At 44.1% G+C, this 27,064-nt stretch overlaps 1 protein-coding gene across 1 annotated transcript in view; it reads right to left on the bottom strand.

The window, feature by feature from the left end:
• The window catches only part of LOC124622574 (juvenile hormone esterase-like), a 130,547-nt gene that overhangs the window by 40,486 nt on the left and 62,997 nt on the right, over positions 1–27,064 (bottom strand). The window contains exons 5-6 of the mRNA XM_047148323.1: positions 18,732–18,952; positions 4,562–4,727 (exon numbers count right to left, since the gene is read on the bottom strand). Coding sequence (XP_047004279.1) covers positions 4,562–4,727; positions 18,732–18,952 — 387 coding nt within the window. The remainder of the gene's footprint in view (positions 1–4,561; positions 4,728–18,731; positions 18,953–27,064) is intronic.

Raw genomic sequence — 27,064 nt, 5'->3', positions numbered from 1 at the left:
AGCATGTCCCCATCAATGAGTTCGAAAGCATCGTTGATGCGAGCTCGCAGTTCTGGCACGTTTCTTGGTAGAGAAGGTTTAAACACTGAATCTTTCACATAACCCCACAGAAAGAAATTGCATGGGGTTAAGTCGGGAGAGCGTGGAGGCCATGACATGAATTGCTGATCATGATCTCCACCACGACCGATCCATCGGTTTTCCAATCTCCTGTTTAAGAAATGCCGAACATCATGATGGAAGTGCGGTGGAGCACCATCCTGTGGTACGTTTAGCTCCCTGCTTGCTTTATTCGTCGACTTCCGTGGGCTACGCGTGAAACTTGCCCGCACGCGTTCAACCGTTTCTTCGCTCACTGCAGCCCGACCCGTTGATTTCCCCTTACAGAGGCATCCAGAAGCTTTAAACTGCGCATACCATCGCCGAATGGAGTTAGCAGTTGGTGGATCTTTGTTGAACTTCGTCCTGAAGTGTCGTTGCACTGTTATGACTGACTGATGTGAGTGCATTTCAAGCACGACATACGCTTTCTCGGCTCCTGTCGCCATTTTGTGTCACTGCGCTCTCGAGCGCTCTGACGGCAGAAACCTGAAGTGCGGCTTCAGCCGAACAAACCTTTATGAGTTTTTCTACGTATCTGTAGTGTGTCGTGACCATATGTCAATGAATGGAGCTACAGTGAATTTATGAAATCGCTTCAATCATTTGTAATAGCCCTGTAGATGACATTTCATCACAAATTACTGAGATTCTTCGGATAGCAAGCTATTACGAAGTATTCTACCTATTGTGCAAGATATGCGAGAGAAGGGAAGTATCATCAGACCGCAAGAAGAATGCAATAATTCCAATTACAAAAAATGCAGGTGCGAGTAGATATAAATACACGTATTACAGAACTACACTGTAGAGCCAAAGAAACTGGTACGCCCGCCTAATATCGTTTTTGGCCCCAGCAAGCACGCAGAAGTGCCGCAACACGACGTATCATGGATTCGACTAATGTCTGAAGTAGAGCTGAAGGGAACTGATACCATGAGTCCTGGAGGGTTGTCCATAAATAGATAACAGTACGAGAGGGTGGTGGCCTCTTCTGAACAGCACGTTGCAAGGCATCGCAGATACGCTCAATAATGTTCATATCTGGGGAGTTTGGTGGCTCGCGGAAGTGTTTAAACTCAGAAGAGTGTTCCTGGAGCCACTCTGTAGCAATTCTGGACTTGTGGGTTGTCGCATTGTCCTGCTGAAATTGCCCAAGTGGGTTCAAATGGCTCTGAGCACTATGGGACTTAACATCTGAGGTCATCAGTCCCCTAGAACTTAGAACTACTTAAACCTAACTAACCTAAGGACCGGAGCGGTCGCGCGGTTCCAGACTGAAGCGCCTAGAACCGCTCGGCCACACCGGCCGAAATTCCCCAAGCCCATCGGAATGCACAGTGGACATCAATGGATGCAGGTGATCAGACAGGACACTGACGTACGTATCACTTGTCACAGTCATATCTAGAATGATCAGGGATCCCATATCACTCCAACTGCACACGCCCCACACCATTACAGAGCCTCTTCTAGCTTGAACAGTCCCTTGCTGGCATCTGGGGTCCATGGATTCATGAGGATGTCTCTTTACCTGTACACGTCAATCCGCTCGATACAATTTGAAACGAGACTTGTCCGACCAGGCAACATGTTTCCAGTCATCAACAGTCCAATGTTGGTGTTATTTTCCAGACGAAAGGGAACTCATCTGCGAAAAGAACATTGGCCCACTCTTGGACCGTCCAGGTGGCATTTTGACGACTCCACTCTAGAACTTCCCTTCTGTGAAGACGCATCAGAGCTGCACATACAGAAACCTTCTGTACACCGTTTGTCTCGATACAAGAAGTCCCATGGATGCTGCGAGGTTAGAAGCCAGTTGCCGTGCAGTAATACGGCCACACCGTCGGCCAAATAACGGTTCTCTGTTTTTGATATCACTCGTCGTGAGCCCTGCCCTGGTTTCTCTGATTCTGTTTCGGTCTCTGTAAATTATCGCCACATCCGAGAAACAACAGAACGGTTCACATTAAGTCTTCCGCCATATCAGTTTGCTACTGTCCTGCTTCCATTCCTCTTAGGGCCCTCCACCACAGAGAGTCTGGTAGGCGTCTTCTTTGTGCCATACTGTATCGTCTGTGACTGTGTACACAGCGAATGTGGCTGTGGGACTACCGGCAAACACTAACGCGTTTGACAGGTGCCCTGACGTTATCGTTGACGTGGTTGTCCGTTAACCGGAATGTCATCTTCCGTGCAGAACACGACTATACGGACATCTCTTGACATTTTGTATGATTATACTGTGAATTAGACACAAGACGGGAAAATACAGGTCTGTTGCTTTAATTTTGGGCACCAGTGTAGTAACCAGACGAAGTTCCATGGCAGTTAACAACGGGACATCGTAACATGTTACTCATCCTCTGGCTTCATAAATCCAAGACAATTCGTGTGAGGAATCGTCATATTGATCATCAGCAACATTTGATCTCTCCATTCTCTGTTGTAGATATTTGCAGCTAGCACAACTTGGAAATAGCATATGAAATAATCTTGATGTCTGTTGTGACGTAACAAGCTAGTTACGCCACACTGCGAAAGGGGCCGAAAGAAAGGCACGCGTACACACACGCCGACTGGCGTCAGGTCTGGAACAGGATAACTATTTAATGGTAGCAAGAAAAGTACGTAGCTGCTTTATACTTAACTTTTAATCTTTGTTGTTTACACGTTCTTCTTTAGACATTTACACGATAACTCTCAAACTAGGTAAGGCTAATGGCGCCTTGCTAGGTCGTAGCCATGGACTTAGCAGAATGCTATTCTAACTGTCTCTCGGCAAATGAGAGGAAAGGCTTCGTCCGTATTGTCGCTAGCAATGTCGTCCGTACAACTGGGGCGAGTGCTATCCAGTATCTCGAGACCTGCCTTGTGGTGGCGCTAGGTCTGCGATCACACAGTGGCGACACGCGGGTCCGACATGTACTAAATGGACCGCGGCCGATTTAAGCTACCACCTAGGAAGTGTGGTGTCTGGCGGTGACACCACAATGTCAGTGATGTAACGTTTGCTTACGAGCATGCAATATTCATATGTTGCTGTGTATATAGTACGAGGTGTGATCAAAAAATAATCGGTAATTCTTTTTAATTTCGCGGGGCTTTATACATCCGATTTTCAAAACATTTTTATGTTGTTGGTACAAATTTTTCTGATGTATGATTTCAGTTTCAGCTGTTATTTCATTGTTGACAATCGAAAAGGTTGTAGGTGTTTTCCAGTGCTCGGCGAAGTTTTACTATCGTAAAAGATGCACCAAAGGATTCGTATTAAATTTTTGTTTAAAAATGGAATAAAACACAGCATTGCATTCTAAGTGTTATCTTTGGCTTTTGGCAAATCTACTAAGAGTAAGACAGGAGTTTACGGATGGTATAAACGTTTCGAAGAGGGTCGAGAAGACGTTGAAGACGACGACCACTCTGGACGCACTAGCAGGTCAGTCACTGACGGCAATGTGGAAGAAGCAAAGAAAATGCTCTGAAAAATAGACTAATCATCATCAGAGAAATTGCTGATGGTGTCGGCATATACTTTGGCTCATGCAAAGCAATTTTTACGGTTGTTTTCGGCATGAAACCTGTAGCAACAAAGTTTGTTCCCAAACTGTTGAATTTTGGCTAGAAACAACGTCACGTAGACATCACTCATGAATTGCTGGATGAAGTCGGCAATGATACAGAACTTCTACAGCAGCTTATAACAGGTGACGGAACATCGGTATACGCGATACCAATGTCCAGTCGTCCCAATCTAAACTGCCTGAAGAGCCAAGATCGAAAGAATTCGACAATTTCGAGCACGTGTGAAAATTTCTTCTCAATGTTTTCTTCTATTGCAATGGAATAGGGTGAGTTCGTGCCTTATGGTCGTACAGTAAATAAGGAATACAACGTGAGCAATCCGAAGAAAACAACCAGAATGAGGGCAAAACCACTCGTGGAAACTCTATCACGATAATGCTACCGCTCACACCTCAGTATTTGTTGGTGAATTTGTTGGCAAAAGAAAACCGTTGTGTTGTCTCAGTCACCGTATTCACCGGACATGACCGTCTTTCTATTTCCGAGGCTGAAGAAATCCGTGAAAGATGTCGTTTTACCGCCATTGAAGAGATAAAAACGGAATCACTGACGAGCCGAACACCATAACGAAAACGGAGTTCCAGAAGTGTTTCCAAGATTGGAAAGAATGCTGGCGCAAGCGTATATTTCTGAAGGGGAGTACTTTGAAGGTGACAAAATTGATGTTGATGAATGAACGTATGAACATTCTATAAGAAAAACAAGAATTCCCGTTACTTTTCGATGAAACCTCGTGTGTGAACCATAAATGGTAAAATATGCTGAATTTACAGCCACATACATAGTGTACATCACAAAAATTACAAGTAAGCCATATATGAATCCAAACAAAATTAGTGAAGCCCAGATTTTAAGAGGTTTTGTTACTTACTGATGGATATAAGGACTCCTTCTCCAGAAGTGACGCCTAGCATGATGGGCACCTGATTGTATGTGCCAGCTCTGAGGACGTCCACTGGATGCTCGATGACCAGCGCAGAATCCGAGGGCGGCTCCACAACGGGAACGAAATCCAGCGGCAGTGGGCACCGTTTCTCCTGCACAAGGTGCACAGCGTTAAGGTTGGACCCAGTATAGCGGAAACGACTGTATACGTATTACATTTTGTTGTTGTGGTGGTCTCCAGTCCAGAGGCTGGTTTGATGCAGATCTCCATGCTACTCTATCCTGTGCAAGCTTCTTCATCTCCCAGTACTTACTGCAACCTATATTCTTCTGAATCTGCTTAGTGTATTCACCTCTTGGTGTCCCACTATGATTTTTACCCTCCACGCTGCCCTCCAATACTAAATTAGTGATCCCTTGATGCCTCAGAATATGCCCTACCAACCGATCCCTTCTTCTAGTCAAGCTGTGCCACAAATTTCTCTTCTCTCCAAATCTATTCAATACCTCCTCATTAGTTATGTGATCTACCCATCTAATCTTCAGCATTCTTCTGTATCACCACATTTCGAAAGCTTCTATTCTCTTCTTGTCTAAACTATTTATCGTCCACGTTTCACTTCCATACATGGCTACACTCCATACAAATACTTTCAGAAACGACTTCCTGACACTTAAATCTATATGCGATGTTAACAAATTTCTCTTCTTGAGAAACGCTTTCCTTGCCATTGTCAGTCTACATTTTATATCCTCTCTACTTCGACCATCATCAGTTATTTTGCTCCCCAAATAGCAAAACTCCTTTACTACTTTAAGTGTCTCATTTCCTAATCTAATTACCTCAGCATCACCCGACTTAATTCGACTACATTCCATTATTCTCATTTTGCTTTTGTTGATGTTCGTCTTATATCTTCCTTTCAAGACACTGTCCATTCCGTTCAGCTGCTCTTCCAGGTCCTTTGCTGTCTCTGACAGAATTACAATGTCATCGCCGAACCTCAAATTTTTTTTTTCTTCTCCATGGATTTTAATTCTTGCTCCGAATTTTTCTTTTGTTTCCTGTACTGCTTGCTAAATACACAGGTTGAATAGCATCAGGGATAGGCTACAACCCTGTCTCACACCCTTCCCAACCACTGCTTCCCTTTCATGCCCCTCGACTCTTATAACTGCCATCTGGTTTCTGTACAAATTGTAAATAGCCTTTCGCTCCCTGTATTTTACCCCGGCCACCTTCAGAATTTGAAAGGGAGTGTTCCAGTCAACATTGTGAAAAGCTTTCTCTAAGTCTACAAATGCTAGAAACATAGGTTTGCCTTTCCTGAATCTATTTTCTAAGATAAGTTGTAGGGTCACTATTGCCTCCAACATTTCAACGGAATCCAAACTAATCTTCCCCGAGGTCGGCTTCTAGCAGTTTTTCCATTCGTCTGTAAAGAATTCGTGTTAGTATTTTTCAGCAGTGGCGTATTAAACTGATAGTTCGGTAATTTTCACATCTGCCAACACCTGCTTTCTTTGGGATTGGAATTATTGTATTCTTCTTGAAGTCTGAGGCTATTTCGCCTGTCTCATACAACTTGCTCACTAGAGGGCAGAGTTTTGTTAGGCCTGGCTCTCCCAAGGCTGTCAGTAGTTCTAATGGAATGTTGTCTACTCCAGGGGCCTTGTTTCGACTTAGGTCTTTCAGTGCTCATTATTACGATTTATCTGGCCTATTATCAAGCGGGTGTCGAACCAATCGGCGTGATCGGATGATCTAGTCGTCCTGACAACAATATATCAAGAGCGCCATTATGTAGTAGGCTTGTACGCTCGCAGTTTATTCATCTTCCGCTCGCGGACTAAAACGGGCTCTAATGTTGTTCTTTAGCTCCCCAAAATATGGAAATCACGTAGGGAAAGATCAGGACTGTATGGAGGATGTGTAAGGGCTTCCCAGCGAAACTTGTGCAGCGTAATCGAAACGATCTGGCCAACATGTGGGCGGGCATAACTCTGCAACAGTATGGCGCCGATCGTCAACATTTCTAGGAGTTTGGACGTGATGTTGAGCATCAAGGTTTGCCAGGCGTCCAAGTACCGATGTTAACTGTGGCGCCGAGTTCGAGACAATCGAAGAGCAGCAGGCACTTGTAGTCAGAGAAATGACGACACAATGTTTCATCTTCCCTGACAGTACGTGACAGGAAACGATATTCCTCATCGAGATATCGTTCCATGTGGTGCAGCGATGTCGACACTCTGTTCAACTTCTGTTCCTCCGTCAAGCTGTAGGAAATCGACTGTGGTGACTGCGTGTGCGGTACCGTAACTAATGTCCAACATGTCCGCAGTCGGTCTTTTCTGATGGCAGTAACCACTGCAGCAGCGACAGGACGGGTAATGACACGATGTGCCTGTCCTGGCCGACTGCTAACTTTCAGTGGTACCACACATTTTCGAAATCGTTTATTCCAGGCAAACACACGCTCACATGACATACTGTGATCGCCATACGCAACAGACATTTAGACAAGAATTTCACTTCCTGATACTCCATCAGCAGTCAGAAATCGAACTACAACTCGCTGTTGCTCTTTCGGAGCTTCATAATGAAATCCGACGCACACGCGACTGGCTGACTTCACGTCGAGCACGTATAACAGACAAATAGTAAGCAATGAATGCACACGCTGTTCGTTCCTGATTCCGAACAGAGGGCACTTCTGTACAGATACCTACCTGCCTTTCCAACGGCTGCCCTACACTCGTTATATAATCTGTCTCGTTTTCATCTGACTGTCTCTTATAATATTTTCATGTTTACGTTCTGTCATGCAAAAAGATGTTGTAAACTGATTCACGCATTCATTTCTTTTGGAGAATCACTGTGAAAGCACAGGCCGCTGAAGGCGAAAGTTTGGCAAGTCTGTCTCCCCTGCTGACCGTTTCACCACAAATATGCATTGTTTTGAGTTACCGACATCGCGCATGCAGCAGTCAAGAAAGGTAACTGGTGAGCAACTGACCTGATGCGCTTGGTCCTACCATCCCCATCGCCCAGTGTTAGGAGCCAACTACCTAGGCTGAAGCCTAGCCTACACAGATCACGGTATTCAGTGCGATGCGTCGGACCTGTCATCAAATCCAACAGAACCTACTGGTGGAGTGGTCCCTGTTAGTGAAAAAGACAGTTTGTCGTTGCCCTACATAAGAATGATTCGCCTAAGTATGTAGAATCCGAATAACCAATTTTCTAATATGAAATGAGAAGAAAGTAGCTTATACAGGGAATCACGTTACTGAAAATGAACTGACTTACAACTCTAATAAAGAAATATCTTTCCAGTGGTCAATATTTGTTCGCTAGCACTTGCACGATGCTGTAATCAGACTTCATGGTGTTCGTATTTTTATAACTGTGTCAAGTAACGTTTATCTGCATTTTATAGAAGTGTCCCTTTTTTAATTTAGTTACGCACACTAATAACTCATTTATGTTCTTTCCTTATAGTTTCTTAGCAAAGCTCTTCGTATCATGTAAACATAGAAAGTATTCTGCCTATAGTTTTGTGCCTATAGCAGTACAAATGAGGAAAGCAGCTGTATAGTCTGAAACATACTTTCTGTGTATTGTTCCTATTTAACATACTAACATGACCACAGGTCGAAAATCAGTGTGGGTGCTCTAAATCACAGTTCACAAATGTTGAAACTAAACCTCCTGAAAATCCAGTTTCAATATCTTTGAATGAGCAACACCTGACAAAGGTAAACAGACTACTGTTTATTACGTTCTTTTGCCACACTAATCAATTAATACAAAAAGTAATCCACAACCTATATGCAACTGTTTTATTTTTAAAATCTTTGTGTAATTTCTAATTCTCACTCATAAAGAATGTGTTCCTACGAACGGTGAATAGTTTCATGAAAAAGTACGCCACAATGACAAGGTTCAAATTTTTTGCTTCTTGTTATTGACATCCAAAATACCATTGTTGTTCAATTTCTCTTTCGTCGTTGTGTAGCACAGATAAGATTTTAATCTTCTAAGGGCGGACAAAGAAAGGTCTGCTCTACCTATAGAAATTGGTATCGTTAAAGCGATCGTTATCAATTTCATCGTGTCTGGGTTCGAAGCGCACTAAGTCTTCTGTACTTACAACGAAATAATTTTTAGATTTACACACATTGAACATCATATTCGTATGGAAAGTTGGTCTTTCTGGGACAAAGCTAGCCTTATAAAATTCTGTTACATAACTACAATCTTTAGTTTTGGGAAATATAAATGTCTCTATTTCTTTGAAGTTTGTCACAGCGTCTTTAGAAAATCGATCCTCGAAAGACTGGATCACAATAACTCTCCGGTTATAACCACCGGGGCCCGGCAGAAGCGTATGTTGAAGTGCCGTAAGCAAGTTTTCGAGAAGCGATTCAAACTTTTGGATGTTTCAAATGTTTCACATAAAATTTTTTGGTCAGATCCAAGCAAGAGCTCCATACGTCATCGGAACTGTCATCGGTTCGAGATAACTTCACAACATCTCGGACACTATTAATATTGTCCGTCGATTTATGAAGATGTAGGGAGAAATTTTGCAGAAAAACATGCGCAGTTTCACCTCGGTCTAAAATGTTGACAGGAAGTGTCATGACAAAGATTGATACAAAGGAACACAGAAAATTTAAGATACTTTTAGCTTTAGCACCGACATCATATTTTTCGAGCTCAAGTTCCCCAAAGAACAAAATTAACTGTTCGTAGTTCTGGAATACAATTTTCAAAAAATTTGTTCTACAACATCTCCTGACAGGGAAAACAGTTCGAGGAGCTACGGGATGAATAAACTTAACACCTTTGGCAGCTCGCAAGGCTTCAAATATTGCTAGTCGCTTGGGGGACGCGAGTGTAAAATTGATTGTTTCTTTCACACTTGAAAGGCTCTCACCATAGTCTCATTTTGCATTGCCTCTTGTGTCACACGGCTCAAAGGCAGTGAACCTCTAGAACTCAGGGCTCAGTTTCTCTGATTTTTCCTAGCAACCCAGAAAAAGCCCCACTCATATTTGCCGATTTGTCAGTAGCAATACTTCAGCATGACTTGATATCTAGAGAAAAACGAGTGAGAACGTCCATTAAAGTCGTCAACAGTGCGTCAGCTGTAGAAGATTCCGTATAAGAGAAACCAAAAAAAGAATTATTAAATTTGAAAATTACCACCACTGACACATCCACAATTATCGAATAGTAGTGGGAATATTTTACTAACTGCAAACTGTATCAAATTTTGTAAGACTTCTTTAGCCATAATAGAACCTATTTCACTTTTTATGGCGTGCGAAAGCCATCTACACTTTGTAAGCCGGGGCTAAGAGGATAACTAATAGTAACAATCCATTATAATTAGAATTTTCATCTGTGTGGCCAGGAATTGCTAACCTATGCTGTAACAGATAACGCAGTGAAGGTAATATTCCCAACAGATGTATACCATATATAGACCGAAGACATGAACGAAAATTTTTAACAAGGCTGGGACTCGAACGTGGGTCTCCTGCTCAATAGGCAACTGTGCTAGCCACAACGCCACTCAGATAGAGTGGCTTTGCACAGCTGCACGCACTAACCTAGACATCTCCATCTTCAATCCCAATTCTCATTCATGCCTCAGCCCACTTCAGATTCCCAGCAGACCCCGTTTCGTTCGATGCTGAAGTGCTACTCCAGCCTTTGCAGTGCTGTTCAAGATGGAATACCAACTGCGCTGAGGCGTGAATGGAATTTGGGATAAGGCGGGACGCGTGCCAGGCAAGTCTGCTCAGCTGTGCAAATCCACTGTGCCAGTCTGGTGTAGATGTTATCGCATCTGCCTTGAGCATGACACCTTGGTACGAATCCTAGCCTTGGTATAAATTTTCATTCGTCCCTTCAATCTGCATATGTACATCACAGATGTTGAGACTTGAAAACGTCTCTTAAAACATATTTTTTCATTTGATTCTCAACAGAACTACTCTTGCAGAGTTCATTTCTCCCTCGTTACCTTAGACATTAAACGCTAACCGTTCACACATCTATCAAACGCACTTTTCCTAATGCAACATGACGTATGAGAATTAAACTTCTCATGACGAGCCAATCTTTCTAATGCTACGTTCCAAGAAGAAAATCAGACTTCAACGAATGCTTTTATCACAACTTCGTCTTGTTTAGCTTTCTTCGCGAAAGGCCCACTACAGGAATTCATTTCCTTACACACACAAGAAACACTGTACCATATTTCGCGTCTTACAACGGTCACATTTCACGGTATTTGGAATGAACAACCACCACCAACACGACCAGTCTTCTTTGTTTCATTCGATACAGCAGTCGAGTTGTAAACATCTGAAGCAATAACTGGCTATGTCGCAGACGAATTACTTTTCTTCACTGACGAGCGAACAATGAATTTACCCATTACAAAAATCAACCACGACAAAAAATAAACAAAATAAAATTTAATTATAAATAACTGTAAATGATACTACGTTACGCAATAATAATTGTAAGCTAAAACCTACTGTCCAACAAAGAACAGTACTAAGTGAGTATTTATTGACGCAAAGTACGCGGTGTGAATCTCTACCGCCCGTTGCCCGTTGGGCGGATCATTCAAAAACTTTCGTGACGTTTCCAAGAGAGAGTAGCGCTGAGCACTCGTCAGTTGTTTCTTGAGGACTGCTCAGAAGCACCAGGCTGAGCTTACGTAGGCCAACGCGAGAGCGTGACAGCAGAATTGAAATAATTGAGAGCTTCAAATTTTTCCTGAATTTTTCTGTTTTCTTATTTATTCCTTTCTACTTTCCTTCACATTTGTGTGGGTGCTGAGCATCCCAAAAAATTTCGGGAGAGTGCGCGAGCGCTGGAATGTCCACCGTGTCGGCTATCCTGCATACTAACGTTTTATACTTGCAGTGCTGGAACAACGATATGCTGCTCTTTGTGCCCGAGCGCTATCAAAGTACACCAAAAATCAACGTGTTAGCTAATTGTAGCCCATAATTGTCAGTCTAAATGTTAACGGAGGACATTTTTTTTTACAAGTACGTAAATAGCAAAAATCTCTAGATAATTCCTCTTTGAAAGGAAAATAAAATATCTCTGAGCGTCTTGGAAGGTTCTTACACCACACTGTAATTAAGTTTGGATGTATTCATGCTAAAGATCTTCTAAAGCCTCTCTTTTCGTTCACTTCTCTACATTTCTACGCACTTTTCTAGTTCACATTACTGGAATCAAACCAGAGCAGTAGACAGGGTGTAACAAAACGCTACCGAGAAACTTCGAGCGGTTGTAAAGGATGCCTAGAGGAACAAGTTGAGAATAGGAACCCGCGTCCGAAACGTCATTTAACGACGCTATAGAGTTATAGGAGCTGGCGCCTGCTGCTAGGCCGCCTCTCCGACAGCAAACGTGACTCTGTACGCTGACGGACCGTAAGCGGAACGTGTCGCAATGTTGTTTGTCATACAGTGATTGCGACTGACGACCACCACCGCCAATGGAGCAGATGGAGCTGGCTACTGCGTAGATAGGCCTTATCTTCTATGAATGTGATGCTCTACTATCTCGGTGGATGATGTTTCGGGCGCGGGTTTCCATCCACAGTTTATTTTTCTCTTGTATACTCAAGAACATTGGAGATTTTGAAGGGTTTGGAAGGGAAAAGTAAACTGTGGATGGAAACCCGAGTTCGAAACCGTCATCCACGAAGGCAGTAGAGCATCACCTTCATAGGGGACGAGGTCTATCTGTGCAGCAGCCAGCTCTTATCTTCTCTACTGGTTACGGTGGTAATCGCTGTATAAAAAACAACATGAGACTTTCCGGCAAACACCAACATTTTCCCGCCTCTTGGAAGACGGCCAAGGTGCTGATGTTCAGGAAGCCTGGCTAAGACCACTCCCTCCCACAAAATTACCGACCCATCAGTCTGCTGAGCGCGCTCAGCAAGATTGTTGAGAAGGTAATACTAAAACGACTCATTAGGCACTGCACTACAAACGACACCCTGAGGCCGGAGCAATTCGGCTTCAGGAAACACCACTAGACAACACAACAACTCCTCCGCGTCGCTGAATACATAACACACGGATACGACACAAACAAAGCAACTGGGGCGGTGTTCCTGGACATCGAAAAGGCCTTCGATCGTGTGTGGCACAACGGCCTCATACGCACTCAGCGACGCAGGGTGCCCCGACTGGCTCGTACGTCTCATACATTTATATCTCATGGACAGGAGTTTCAACACCGATGTGCAGGGCAAACAATCGACACGACATGATCTACATCTACATCTACATTGATACTCCGCAAGCCACCCAACGGTGTGTGGCGGAGGGCACTTTACGTGCCACTGTCATTACCTCCCTTTCCTGTTCCAGTCGCGTATGGTTCGCGGGAAGAACGACTGTCTGAAAGCCTCCGTGCGCGCTCTAATCTCTCTAATTTTACATTCGTGATCTCCTCGGGAGGTATAAGTAGGGGGAAGCAATATATTCGATACCTCATCCAGAAACGCACCCTCTCGAAACCTGGCGAGCAAGTTACACCGCGATGCAGAGCGCCTCTCTTGCAGAGTCTGCCACTTGAGTTTATTAAACATCTCCGTAACGCTATCACGGTTACCAAATAACCCGGTAACGAAACGCGCCGCTCTTCTTTGGATCTTCTCAATCTCTTCCGTCAACCCGACCTGGTACGGATCCCACACTGATGAGCAATACTCAAGTATAGGTCGAACGAGTGTTTTGTAAGCCACCTCCTTTGTTGATGGACTACATTTTCTAAGCACTCTCCCAATGAATCTCAACCTGGTACCCGCCTTACCAACAATTAATTTTATATGATCATTCCACTTCAAATCGTTCCGCACGCATACTCCCAGATATTTTACAGAAGTAACTGCTACCAGTGTTTGTTCCGCTATCATATAATCATACAATAAAGGATCCTTCTTTCTATGTATTCGCAATACATTACATTTGTCTATGTTAAGGGTCAGTTGCCACTCCCTGCACCAAGTGCCTATCCGCTGCAGATCTTCCTGCATTTCGCTACAATTTTCTAATGCTGCAACTTCTCTGTATACTACAGCATCATCCGCGAAAAGCCGCATGGAACTTCCGACACTATCTACTAAGTCATTTATATATATTGTGAAAAGCAATGGTCCCATAACACTCCCCTGTGGCACGCCAGAGGTTACTTTAACGTCTGTAGACGTCTCTCCATTGAGAACAACATGCTGTGTTCTGTTTGCTAAAAACTCTTCAATCCAGCCACACAGCTGGTCTGATATTCCGTAGGCTCTTACTTTGTTTATCAGGCGACAGTGCGGAACTGTATCGAACGCCTTCCGGAAGTCAAGAAAAATAGCATCTACCTGGGAGCCTGTATCCAGGCAGGAGTACCCCAAGGAAGCATCCTAGAGCCCTTACTGTTTAACCTCTACATTAACGACCTCTCAGCTACACACAACATGACGGAGGCAATCTACGCAGATGACACTGCCATCCTTGCGCAAGATTGGAAGCCGTCTAACATTAACTCACGACTACAGACTGCACTCAGAACTGCAGAGCCTTGGCTGGTGAAATGGCGTGTTAGAGTAAACGTCGCAAGTGCGAAGCCGTTCTGTTCACTAGGAGACCGAAACTACTGCGCAAACATCAACACTGCAACCCAATAACACTACATACACGCCCAATACGTTTCCGCGAGAAGGTCAAATACCCCGGTGTCTGGATGGACCGGAAGCTACTCTGGGGGGGAACACATTCAACACGTGACCAACAAAGTAAACGCGAGACTGAAACAACTCTACCCTATGCTTAACAGGCGTAGCACACTGAATAGGAGGGTGTGCACGTCCATGTACACCACACTTATCAGACCTCTGATGACGTATGCTGCTCCCGTCTGGGGATATGCTGCGCCCACACGCCTGCGCCGTCTGCAGCTCATACAGATCAAAGTACTCAGAATCATAAGCAACGCTCCGCGCTACACACGCACCGCAGATCTTCACCGGGAATATCGGCTAGATACCATCTTGCAAGTATTCCAAAAACTCACCACACGACTGTACAAAAACACGAGACACTCGCGAAACCCCTTTATCCTTTCTCTGGGTAACTACGACCACAACCATAGATGGAAACATAATAGACCAAAGACACTATTGCCGGCTGGAGTGGCCGAGCGGTTCTAGGCGCTACAGTCTGGAACCGCGAGACCGCTACGGTAGAAGGTTAGAATCCTGCCGCGGGCGTGGATGTGTGTGATGTCCTTAGGTTAGTTAGGCTAAAGTAGTTCTAAGTTCTAGGGGACTGATGACTTCAGAAGTTAAGTCCCATAGTACTCAGAGCCATTTGAACTATTTGAAAGACACTATTAGCAAGAAACTAAACATCTATGGCCCATAGCACGCTAACACGACAGTACTGGCGAGCCCCTGAAACACAGCTACTACTGACAACCCCAGTTGCTCGACCCCGGGAAAAACAGGCAATCGCAGGGAAACCGTACTATACACAGCACGCAAACCAGCCACACACATCCCCTACACTGTGAGCTGATCTATGACCGAATGCCCACTAATATATGACGACCTTGAATTGGTACAGGGACGCAGCAGTTGCAGCAAGCCCTACAACGAGCACACGCAACGACAAAGGTAACGATGCACGGTACCTCGTACTAACACAACCACACCTTGCATGCACTGTCGCAGCTAGCAAGCCGCTACTGCCCTTACTATCCGTCCTACTGTCGCAGAGGTTTTCTCCCTTGGCGCTTGCCTTGGCACTTTTCTCCCTCTGCCATTACAAACCGCTACCCTTCGATCGCATTCTTCCACTTTCTGTCTCCTGATGGGCCATGTCAATGAGTAATCCTACCCAGACCCATGGACAACATCGCAGCCCGCATCCTGTGACTCACGATTTGAAAACTAACATGTTTTACGGAGGTGACAGTAGAACTTCAGGTTTGGTCACCACGTTGGTCTGGGTGTGGAGGGGCCCCATCCTTTATGAAAAAAAATCCTCCCGTCTACCGTCCGTCAGTGTATAAAGTCACATTTTCTGCTGAAAGGGCGGCCTCTTAGCAGGAGCCGGTGCCTGTAAATTCGACGCTTTGTAGTGTCTCTGAATGACGTTTCCGGAAGCGGGCTCCTATCCTAAATTTCTTCCTCATGACGCCCTCTACAAGCTCTCAAAGACTGTCAGTATCGTTTTGTAACACATTGTGTAGAATGTAAGACCACTAACAAATGAAGGCGTTTTCAGAGCAGAATTTGAACGCTGGTTTCTCCTACAGCAGAGAACTTCGCATCAATCACACCTTTTATTGTTGTCAATTGTAACAGGGTTATAACGAAAAACCTTAGTACTTCCATAGCTTCCAAGTTCAAAAATGAACTGTTTATTCAGAAGCGAACCACAATGATATCACTGCATGATCGGTTATTTATTTCTGCTATAAAGTTCTATTTCTGTGAGTATACTAAAAAGCTGCTGCCTGCACTGCGAATTTATATTCGAGTATTTGAGGTCTCCTACACACTGTCCCATTCCGCTGCCAAATTAAGTACAGTAGAGTCTCGATTATCCGACCTAAACCGGCCGCGGCAAGGTCGGATAAGCGGGAAGGTCGGATAACACGGAAAATAATACAAAAAAACACAAAAATTAAAGTAAAGTAGGCCAAATGAGTTAAACATTTAATACAATACAAATCAGATTAGACTGAATAGATATTTACTGTGTGAAGAAGTTAGTAATTGTCTTTTGTTTGCCTGTTGTTTGCCGTTTTTCTTTGCTGCTAAATCTCGTAGTTTCTTAAGAAGTAAAACCTCGGTAGACGATGTTTCCTCTAGTTGCTCTACATATTTTAAAGCAGTTTCTAAGGCCTTGTGTCCTCCGTTGTGAGAAATCTTGGGCGCACTTTCCTCCACTACATCCGCTTCTTCGCCTTCTTCTTTTTCGTTTACCGTGTTGACTATTTCTTCATCTGTCACTTCAAATTCTTCATCTTGGACAATCCATTCATTTACGTCATCTTCTGTGGCGTCAGCACATCCCAGAACTTTTCGTAACAATGAAAGCAGGGTAGTATTTTCTGGTTCCGTCTGGTGCTATAGATTTTATTCATCTGGAGAATTTTCTTGATTTTCCTGTAGTAAAATTTGCAAGGATTTTGCAATTGTATTTGCTCGAACCCTCTCCCAAGATTGGGCCAAGTCATAAGCTACGTCTTTCAAATTAATACGGCGCAACTGCTCTAGTATGTCTTCTCCATTTTCCATAGCATTAATTAAAGAGGAAAGCAAGTTTCTACGGTAGTTTCTCTTCAGTGTCTCTAAGGTCCCTTGGTCCATAGGCTGACATAAGGATGTGACATTTGGGGGCAAAAAGATGGCCTTTATATCTTGATCTTGAAGTTTATCTTCATTAGGATGACAAGTGGCATTGTCTAGAAGCAACAGTGCTTTGCGGGGCAAGTTGTTGGCTTTCAAAAACTGACAACACGTTAGTCATTGACCTGTCGTCGGCTGGCGCACGGCCGGCGCGGTGAAAGGGTGGGATAACACAGAAGGCCGGATAACCGAAGATCGGATAATCGAGACTCTACTGTAGTATTTAAGTTAGTGCTAGGTTCATCAAACCAACTTGTTGGAATTCAGAAAATACTTTTTTTCTTCGCCACTTATGTCTCATACAGTTCTTAGGCTGTAAGACACATCTGTGAATATATTTATGACAATGTTCGTTGATGAATCGCTTGCCGTAGTTAACTTTAGTAGCCACAACAGTCCTTCCACAAACGGACGTAGCTGAAATTTCGGCCATGAAATGAAAATTGTCTACCTCCCTCTATAAAATGACTGGCACTGATAGAACACACTGGCAAGTGAGAATGTTTGTTCAAGAAGTCCCAAATATCAGCAGGACTGACGATATCACCGCACCAAACCTTAACCATACATCGCTGAACACTGCATGAGTTGCATCACTGAGTATCAACTGTTCGAGAGAAATACCAAAGGCGTCGCACATTTTCACAAAAATAATAACTACGAAAAACAAGGTAGACGTTGGTAGCGAACGAAACGACAGTCAGCAACATAAATGGAGTTCTCCTATTAAATTTCAGTCGTATTGGAAAACAAAACTATTTCCTGTTGTGAGTTAACTAGCACTGCGCTCTCATTTAAATGTATGGCCGAAAAAGTCAGCCATCAGGAATTGTGAACCGAACCCTGTCGTCCAGGACCGCGTGCCACAAAGGACGCACATTCAGCACGAGATGGGGATTCACAGACCTCTATTGTCTATTGCGGCCAAAGTGCTGTAGTGTGCGAGTGAGACAGACGAGGACCTACGTCATAGGGAAACCCAGTAGAAGCTGTTTGGGGCTAGGGAGACGTAGCAGTGTTAAATATGGCGGATCTAAGATCGATCATAAAGGGAAACAATTACGAAAACTATTTAATACTGTGGTAATGCAGGGAATCAAGCCACAGTAATTTTAATCTGCCATCCTTCATAAAGTTTCATGGTGATCCCAATAAAACTTGAATATTGATCATATCTATAATAGTTCAGGATTTACTGTTAAAGTGAAACTGACAAGTTTTGTAACAAAGACCTGAATGCTAAAATCTGAACGCTTTAGTCGATCTTAACGATCGACATTTCATATAGAAGCGCATCATTAAAATGACAAACGTTGTCAGTATCAATTCTGTAACTTCATTTGTTTAAAAGATATAGTAAATTTAAATTATCAGTATTTTCAGTTAAGCATCAGATCATCATTTCCTCCGCACAAAACACATTAAACGATGACAGCATGACATCTTATTGAATCATTAGCTAATAGAATATTTGTTGTAAAGTTTAGTGCATAATAGTTAATTTGGTTCTTTATTTATTTATCTGAAAGCACATTGGTGCAAGGCTACTGGCCGTGACATTCAAAGTAAAGAAGGAAATTGAGTTTGAGCCAAGGCATTTTGACGAAGAGGAACCGCATGTAAGCCCGAAAATACATGGGATGTTAGCTCGCAAAAGTAGTACACACATCACACAACATTAACAGGTTCGCTTACGAAATCTGAGAGTGCAATTAGGTCGGGGCCGTTGAGGATGGAGTAATTTGTGGCACGAAGGAGGGCGGCCAGCCGCGCGTCGTCGTCGTCAGTGTGGTTGCCGCCCTGCGCCTGGAAGCCGAGTGCCTCCCCCATCCGGTACGCCCTCTCGCGGGGTTTGTCCGTCACTGCCCAGGGGCCCGTTGCCACCCCACTCTCCATGATCACTCCGCTGAAGAGACCTGCAGTGAAATTTCACCCTTATTATTAAAGAGCACAGTGACAGAAACATGGATGAAATTATACCATACTTTAGCGTTTGTACTGTGAAGAGCATTCGTAAGAAAAGTGCCTCTGTGTCAACGGATGATTTCTATACATATAGGGCGTTCCGAAAATATTCGTTCTAAGTAATACAGGAGGTAGAGAACATGAAAACAAATATATTTTGATAAGGAACGTATGGTCTCTGAAGTCAGCTTGTAATGTTAGGGAACGTTTTCGTAGTCGTTCTGACGTGCAAGCTGTTTTATAATTTACATACAGCAAACCGCTGCGACTGTTGTTGTTGTTGTTGTTGTTGTCTTCAGTCCTGAGACTGATTTGATGCAGCTCTCCATGCTACTCTATCCTGTGCAAGCTTCTTCATCTCCCAGTACCTACTGCAACCTACATCCTTCTGAATCTGCTTAGTGTATTCATATCTTGGTCTCCCTCTACGATTTTTACCCTGCACGCTGCCCTCCAGTACTAAATTGGTGATCCCTTTATGCCTCAGAACATGTCCTACCAACCGACTGCGACTGTTAGAATTCTTTATTGGAAAACACGACCGTTTTCACAAATTAAATTTGCATCCTCAGGTGCTTCACTGTATACAAAGGAACAAAAGAACTTCTCAGAAATCTAGCCATGCCAAGAAACAGTCAGATAAAAGTGATAAGGTCTGTGTCTTCTCACAGTCAAAAGGCTAAAGGTTCTATTTAAACTGGATAAGCGTTGCTGTTGCCGGCGCAGACGGCTGCTATGGCCGAGCGGCTCCAGGCGCCTCAGTCTGGAACCGCGTTGCTGCTACGGTCGCAGACTCGAATCCTGCCTCGGGCATGGATGTGTGTGACGCCCTTCGGTTGGTTAGGTTTAAGTAGTTCTAAGTGCAGAGGACTGATGACATCAGATGTTAAGTCCCATAGTGCTTAGAGCCATTTGAAACATTTTTGTTGGCGGCGCCAACTACCCGCTATTTGAACCGAGACTACCGGGGAAAGTCCCCCGTGCACAGTGTCGCAGACATTAAGAAACCAGATACCTTGACTGAAATGTTGGGGGCTGGCTACACGGTTTAAATTACCAAACTACAATAATCAGAAATAGTACAGTCTGTTTATGAGTCGCATAAGTCAGAACTACTATTATAACAACTTTCGAAGGGCTTTCTAACACTATCTAGGGTCCTATGTGCCAGCATTATCAAACGAAGTGTCTTCATAATTAATAAAATTGTTTTCAGAAAGATTGTAAAGAGACTGCATTGTATGGTATAATACGCTCGATATTTATCCTTTAAAAAAATTTCGTATGGCATCACGGCCTGATGCAAGTCCATCGATTGGAATCCACGGCTCGCACCTCCTTAAAACGAAAGGTAATTCGTCGAAATACTAGCCAGGCAGAACGTTGCTTGATTTCGTTGATAGGGCGCGAACCGGTGTTACCAGCGTGGAAAAGCCGTTGCCCATTTTTTCGTTGCCTCACGCAGACTACACCTACAGAAATCTATGCATGTGGCAACTGATCGTACCTACAAACCACCCTAACTATTATTCCTTTGGGAAGCTAGTAGCATCTTGAAGATCTGAGGAGATATGTCGTGTATGTGCGTGGACAGCTCTATTGAAAGAACACTGCTGTCGAAAAATAAGGATGCTGATTAGAGATGTAATGTTGTAAGCATAACATACACTATGTGAGCAAAAGTATCCGGACACCCGAAAAATATACGTTTTTCATATTAGGTGCATTGTGCTGCCACCTACTGCCAGGTACTCCATATCAGCGACCTCAGTAGTCATTAGACATCGTGAGAGAGCAGAGTGGGGCGCTCCGCGGAACTCACGGACTTCGAACGTGGTCAGGTGATTGGTGTCACTCGTGTCATACGTTTGTACGCGAGATTTACACACTCCTAAACATCCCCAGGTCCACTGTTTCCAATGTGACAGCACAAAAGCGTATAGGACGATCTCGTCTGTTGACTGACAGAGACCGCCGACAGTTGAAGAGGATCGTAATGTGTAATAGGCAGATATCTATCCAGAACATCACACAGGAATTCCAAACTGCATCAGGATCGACTGCAAGTGCTGTGACAGTTAGGCGGCAGGTGAGAAAACTTGGATTTCACGGTCGAGCGGCTGCTCATAAGCCAAACATCACACCGGTAAATGCCAAACGACGCCTCGCTTGGTGTAAAGAGCGTAAACATTGGACTATTGAACAGTGGAAAAACGTTGTGTGGAGTCACGAATCACTGTACACAATGTGGCGATCAGATGTCCGGATTTGGGTATGGCGAATGCCCGGTAAACGTCATCTGCCAGCGTGTGTAGTGCCAACAGTAAAATTCGGAGGCGCTGGTGTTATGGTGTGGTCGTGTTTTTCATGGAGGGGGTTGGCACCCTTGTTGTTCTGCGTGGCACTATCACAGCACAAGCCTACATTGATGTTTTGGGCACCTTCCTGCTTCCCACTATTGAAGAGCAATTCGGGGATGGAGATTGCATCTTTCTACACGATCATCGAACACCTGTTCATAATGCATGGCCTGTGGCGGAGTGTTTTTTTTTTTTTTTTTTTTTTTTTTGTCATCATTCTACTGACTGGTTTGATGCGTCCCGCCACGAATTCCTTTCCTGTGCTAACCTCTTCATCTCAGAGTAGCACTTGCAACCCACGTCCTCAATTATTTGCTTGACGTATTCCAATCTCTGTCTTCCTCTACAGTTTTTGCCCTCTACAGCTCCCTCTAGTACCATGGAAGTCATTCCCTCATGTCTTACCAGATGTCCTATCATCCTGTCCCTTCTCCTTATCAGTGTTTTCCACATATTCCTGTCCTCTCCGATTCTGCATAGAACCTCCTCATTCCTTACCTTATCAGTCCACCTAATTTTCAACATTCGTCTATAGCACCACATCTCAAATGCTTCGATTCTCTTCTGTTCCGGTTTTCCCACAGTCCATGTTTCACTACCATACAATGCTGTACTCCACACGTACATCCTCAGAAATTTCTTCCTCAAATTAAGGCCGATATTTGATATTAGTAGACTTCTCTTGGCCAGAAATGCCTTTTATGCCATAGCGAGTCTGCTTTTGATGTCCTCCTTGCTCAGTCCGTTATTGGTTATTTTACTGCCTAGGTAGCAGAATTCATTGACTTCGTGACCATCAATCCTGATGTTAAGTTTCTCGCTATTCTCATTTCTAGTACTTCTCATAACCTTCGTCTTTCTCCGATTTACTCTCAAACCATACTGTGTCCTCATTAGACTGTTCATTCCGTTCAGCAGATCATTTAATTCTTCTTCACTTTCACTCAGGATAGCAATGTCATCAGCGAATCGTATCATTGATATCCTTTCACCTTGTATTTTAATTCCACTCTTGAACCTTTCTTTTATTTCCATCATTGCTTACTCGATGTACAGATTGAAGAGTAGGGTCGAAAGGCTACAGCCTTGTCTTACACCCTTCTTAATACGAGCACTTTGTTCTTGATCGTCCACTCTTATTATTCCCTCTTGGTTGTTGTACATATTGTATATGACCCGTCTCTCCCTATAGCTTACCCCTACTTTGTTCAGAATCTCGAACAGCTTGCACCATTTTATATTGTCGAACCCTTTTACCAGGTCAACAAATCCTATGAAAGTGTCTTGATTTTTCTTTAGCCTTGCTTCCATTATTAGCCGTAACGTCAGAATTGCCTCCCTCATCCCTTTACTTTTCCTAAAGCCAAACTGACTGTCACCTAGCGCATTCTCAATTTTCTTTTCCATTCTTCTGTATATTATTCATGTAAGCAGCTTCGATGCATGAGCTGTTAAGCTGATTGTATGATAATTCTCGCACTTGTCAGCTCTTGCCGTCTTCGGAATTGTGTGGATGATGCTTTTCCGAAAGTCAGATGGTATATAGCCAGACTCATATATTCTACACACCAACGTGAATAGTCGTTTTGTTGCCACTTCCCCCAATGATTTTAGAAATTCTGATGGAATGTTATCTATCCCTTCTGCCTTATTTGACCGTAATTCCTCCAAAGCTCTTTTAAATTCCGATTCTAATACTGGATCCCCTATCTCTTCTAAATCGACTCCTGTTTCTTCGTCTATCACATCAGACAAATCTTCACCCTCATAGAGGCTTTCAATGTATTCTTTCCACCTATCTGCTCTCTCCTCTGCATTTAACAGTGGAATTCCCGTTGTACTCTTAATGTTACCACCGTTGCTTTTAATGTCACCAAAGGTTGTTTTGACTTTCCTGTATGCTGAGTCTGTCCTTCCGACAATCATATCTTTTTCAATGTCTTCACATTTTTCCTGCAGCCATTTCGTCTTAGCTTCCCTGTCCTTCCTATTTATTTCATTCCTCAGCGACTTGTATTTCTGTATTCCTGATTTTTCCGGAACATGTTTGTACTTCCTCCTTTCATCAATCAACTGAAGTATTTCTTCTGTTACCCATGGTTTCTTCGCAGCTACCTTCTTTGTACCTGTGTTTTTCTTCCCAATTTCTGTGATGGCCCTTTTCAGAGATGTCCATTCCTCTTCAACTATACTGCCTACTGCACTATTCCTCATTGCTGTATCTATAGCGTCAGAGAACTTCAAACGTATCTCGTCATTCCTTAGTACTTCCGTATCCCACTTCTTTGCGTATTGATTCTTCATGACTAATGTCTTGAACTTCAGCCTACCCTTCATCACTACTATATTGTGATCTGAGTCTATATCTGCTCCTGGGTACGCCTTACAATCCAGTATCTGATCTCGGAATCTCTGTCTAACCATGATGTAATCTAACTGAAATCTTCCCGTATCTCCCGGCCTTTTCCAAGTATACCTCCTCCTCTTGTGATTCTTGAACAGGGTATTCGCTATTACTAGCTGAAAGTTGTTACAGAACTCAATTAATCTTTCTCCTCTTTCATTCCTTGTCCTAAGCCCGTATTCTCCTCTAACCTTTTCTTCTACTCCTTCCCCTACAACTGCATTCCAGTCGCCCATGACTATTAGATTTTCGTCCCCCTTTACATACTGCATTACCCTTTCAATATCCTCATACACTTTCTCTATCTGTTCATCTTCAGCTTGCGACGTCGCCATGTATACCTGAACTATCGTTGTCGGTGTTGGTCTGCTGTCGATTCTGATTAGAACAACCTAGACACTGAACTGTTCATAGTAACACACCCTCTGCCCTACCTTGCTATTCATAACGAATCCTACACCTGTTATACCATTTTCTGCTGCTGTTGATATTACCCGATACTCATCTGACCAGAAATCCTTGTCTTCCTTCCACTTCACTTCACTGACCCCTACTATATCTAGATTGAGCCTTTGCATTTCCCTTTTCAGATTTTCCAGTTTCCCTGCCACGTTCAAGCTTCTGACATTCCACGCCCCGACTCGTAGAACGTTATCCTTTCGTTGATTATTCAATCTTTTTCTCATGGTAACCTCCCCCTGGGCAGTCCCCTCCCGGAGATCCGAATGGGGTACTATTCCGGAATCTTTTGCCAATGGAGAGATCATCATGACACTTCTTCAATTACAGACCACATGTCCTGTGGGTACACGTTACGTGTCTTTAATGCAGTGGTTTCCATTGCCTTCTGCATCCTCATGTCGTTGATCATTGCTGATTCTTCCGCCTTTAGGGGCAATTTCCCACCCCTAGGACAAGAGAGTGCCCTGAACCTCTATCTGCTCCTCCGCCCTCTTTGACAAGACCGTTGGCAGAATAAGGCTGACTTCTTATGCCGGAAGTCTTCGGCCGCCAATGCTGATTACGTAGCAAAATTTAGGCAGTGGCGGGGATCGAACCCGGGACCGAAGACGTTTTGATTATGAATCAAAGACACTACCCCTAGACCACGGGTACTGTGGAGTGGTTAAACGACAATAACATCCCTGTAATGGACTGGCCTGCACAGAGTCCTGACCTGAATCCTATAGAACACCTTTGGGATGTTTTAGAATGCCGAGTTCGTGCCAGGCCTCAGCGACCGACATCGATACCTCTCCTGAGTGCAGCACTCCGTGAAAGTATGGGCTGCCATTCCCCAAAAAACCTTCCAGCACCTGACTGAACGTATGCCTGCGAGAGTGGAAGCTGTCATCAAGGCTAAGGGTGGACCAACACCATATTGAATTCCAGCATTACTGCTGGGAGGTGCCACGAACTTGTAAGTCATTTTCAGCCCGGTGTCCGGATACTTTTGATCACATAGTGTAGCATCGCTGATACACGCGTCGTATTATTACTCCAGCTAGAATTCGCAGACGCCGTGTCTGTTTAGAGAGAACTGTAGTTCGGATGCTGTATGTGCAGAACGCGGGTGTAACGAAGTGAAGCTAAAAACTTCTTAATTTGAATTTATGTAACTGGTAAAATCTATGGGTGTAATTGCTGTTAATGAATAATACAATATTTACTTTGTGAGTGAAGTGCACACTTTAGTGCCAATAATGTGTTCTGATGTTAACAATCAACTTCGTGGCGAGAGGTAACGTGACATTCAGTAATTTACATTAGTAATGAAACTTCCTAATAGATTAAAACTGTCTTCCGGACCGGGATTCGAATCCAGGGCGTTTGTCTCTCGCGGGCAAGTACTATATCACCTTTTTTGTCTTTTTCTTAATTGGTAGGAACCTTCCTAGCGCCATAAGGGAGGGTTGGGAGTCGCAACCCGAGGTCTAGCCACCATGTTCTGTTCCCACCCTTCAGGAACCAAGGAAAGCGCAGGAAACGTGGAGTAGAGGTATAGTGAACGTCAATAGTTAACTTATTTATTGCCCTTTTCTTTTTTTTTTCAATTAAAATTAATACCACCGAGAATAGGAGGAAACCTACGTCGCGAGGAGGAGGGCGCAGCAATACGTCAGACTCATTGAGACGTATAGTTTTTCCGAGAACATTCCGATGACATATCGGTTCTAAGCGTGGAAGAGGAACAACCCAGCTCTGGGTGAGTTAAGCAAGACACTGCAAAGGAAACGAGAAAAATCGTATGTATTTTGGATTGCGGACAACTGAACAATGGCGTTTATTCAGGAACTGTCAAGAATCAAGGCTACTTTTCTCGCCCTCAGCAAACAAGTAGTGCGCTGCGTGTCCACAGATCCACTTCACAGAGTTCGCCTTTGCTTGAAGGAGGTATGCCGCGTCTCGAAACACGAGCAGTTGAGCAGGTATCCGATGAGGAGTTGTATAGGTAATTACGGCCAGCCTCTGTCGCATTAATAACCAGACACCTCTTGCCGATCCGCGCATCAGGCGATGCTCGTCTGTGCCCAAAACATCACAGGTATACACAGTGGGGTGTCTGCGATGTGAATCCCCTGAAGGCATGACCGGTATACTTGTTTCCATTGACAGTACGATACCACGCAGGCTGGACTTCAGTGTCAAGATAAGGGACTCACACCGATCGCCAAACGGCACACAAGTCGACATGGGGATGCTTCCCCTCAACCACGTTGGGTCGCCTGTGCTGCTGAAGAAAGTCATAGATCGCCTTCGTGGATGTCACGTGCGCTGGCATTATCGCAGTACGGACGTAGCTCACGTCGAGGAGAAAGTGGCGGAAGTAAAAGAAGGGCAGTGGGACGTCCGAAAGCGGTTCAGGTGCTGAGAGAGGGCGTAGTGCAAGGGCCTCCAGCAACAGAATGGTAAGGCAGGTAGGGCAATGGCGCCTTTGCGCCATGTGAGAGGCAATCAAAAGGACTATCGCTCCGTTAGGCACAGGGGGAGGGGGAGGGGGGTATCGTACCTTATCTTGAACAGCAAGCCGTGGCAAGCAAATGAACGCAAAGCCGCTAGCATGCAGTGGGCCATGGATGGCGGAGTAGGAAATGTCTGTGCCCTGGGGGATACGTGATGCCAAATATACATTTACAAACTGTGTCCATTGCAGAAGGCTGAGTGCTCGTAAACGATGATCTAAGAGCCTACCTAATAGTTGGGAAAGTAGGTGCCGGCAGTTGAGGGCAATCGTGGGTCGTAGATCACTTGCGAAATCAAGTCCTAAGCATCGTATAGTATCAGCTATATCCAAAGGA

Source organism: Schistocerca americana, chromosome 7 (genome assembly GCF_021461395.2).
Source record: "Schistocerca americana isolate TAMUIC-IGC-003095 chromosome 7, iqSchAmer2.1, whole genome shotgun sequence".
NCBI lineage: Eukaryota > Metazoa > Arthropoda > Insecta > Orthoptera > Acrididae > Schistocerca > Schistocerca americana.
The sequence above is the reverse complement of the archived record's forward strand: the minus strand, read 5'-3'. Positions and strand labels throughout refer to the sequence as shown.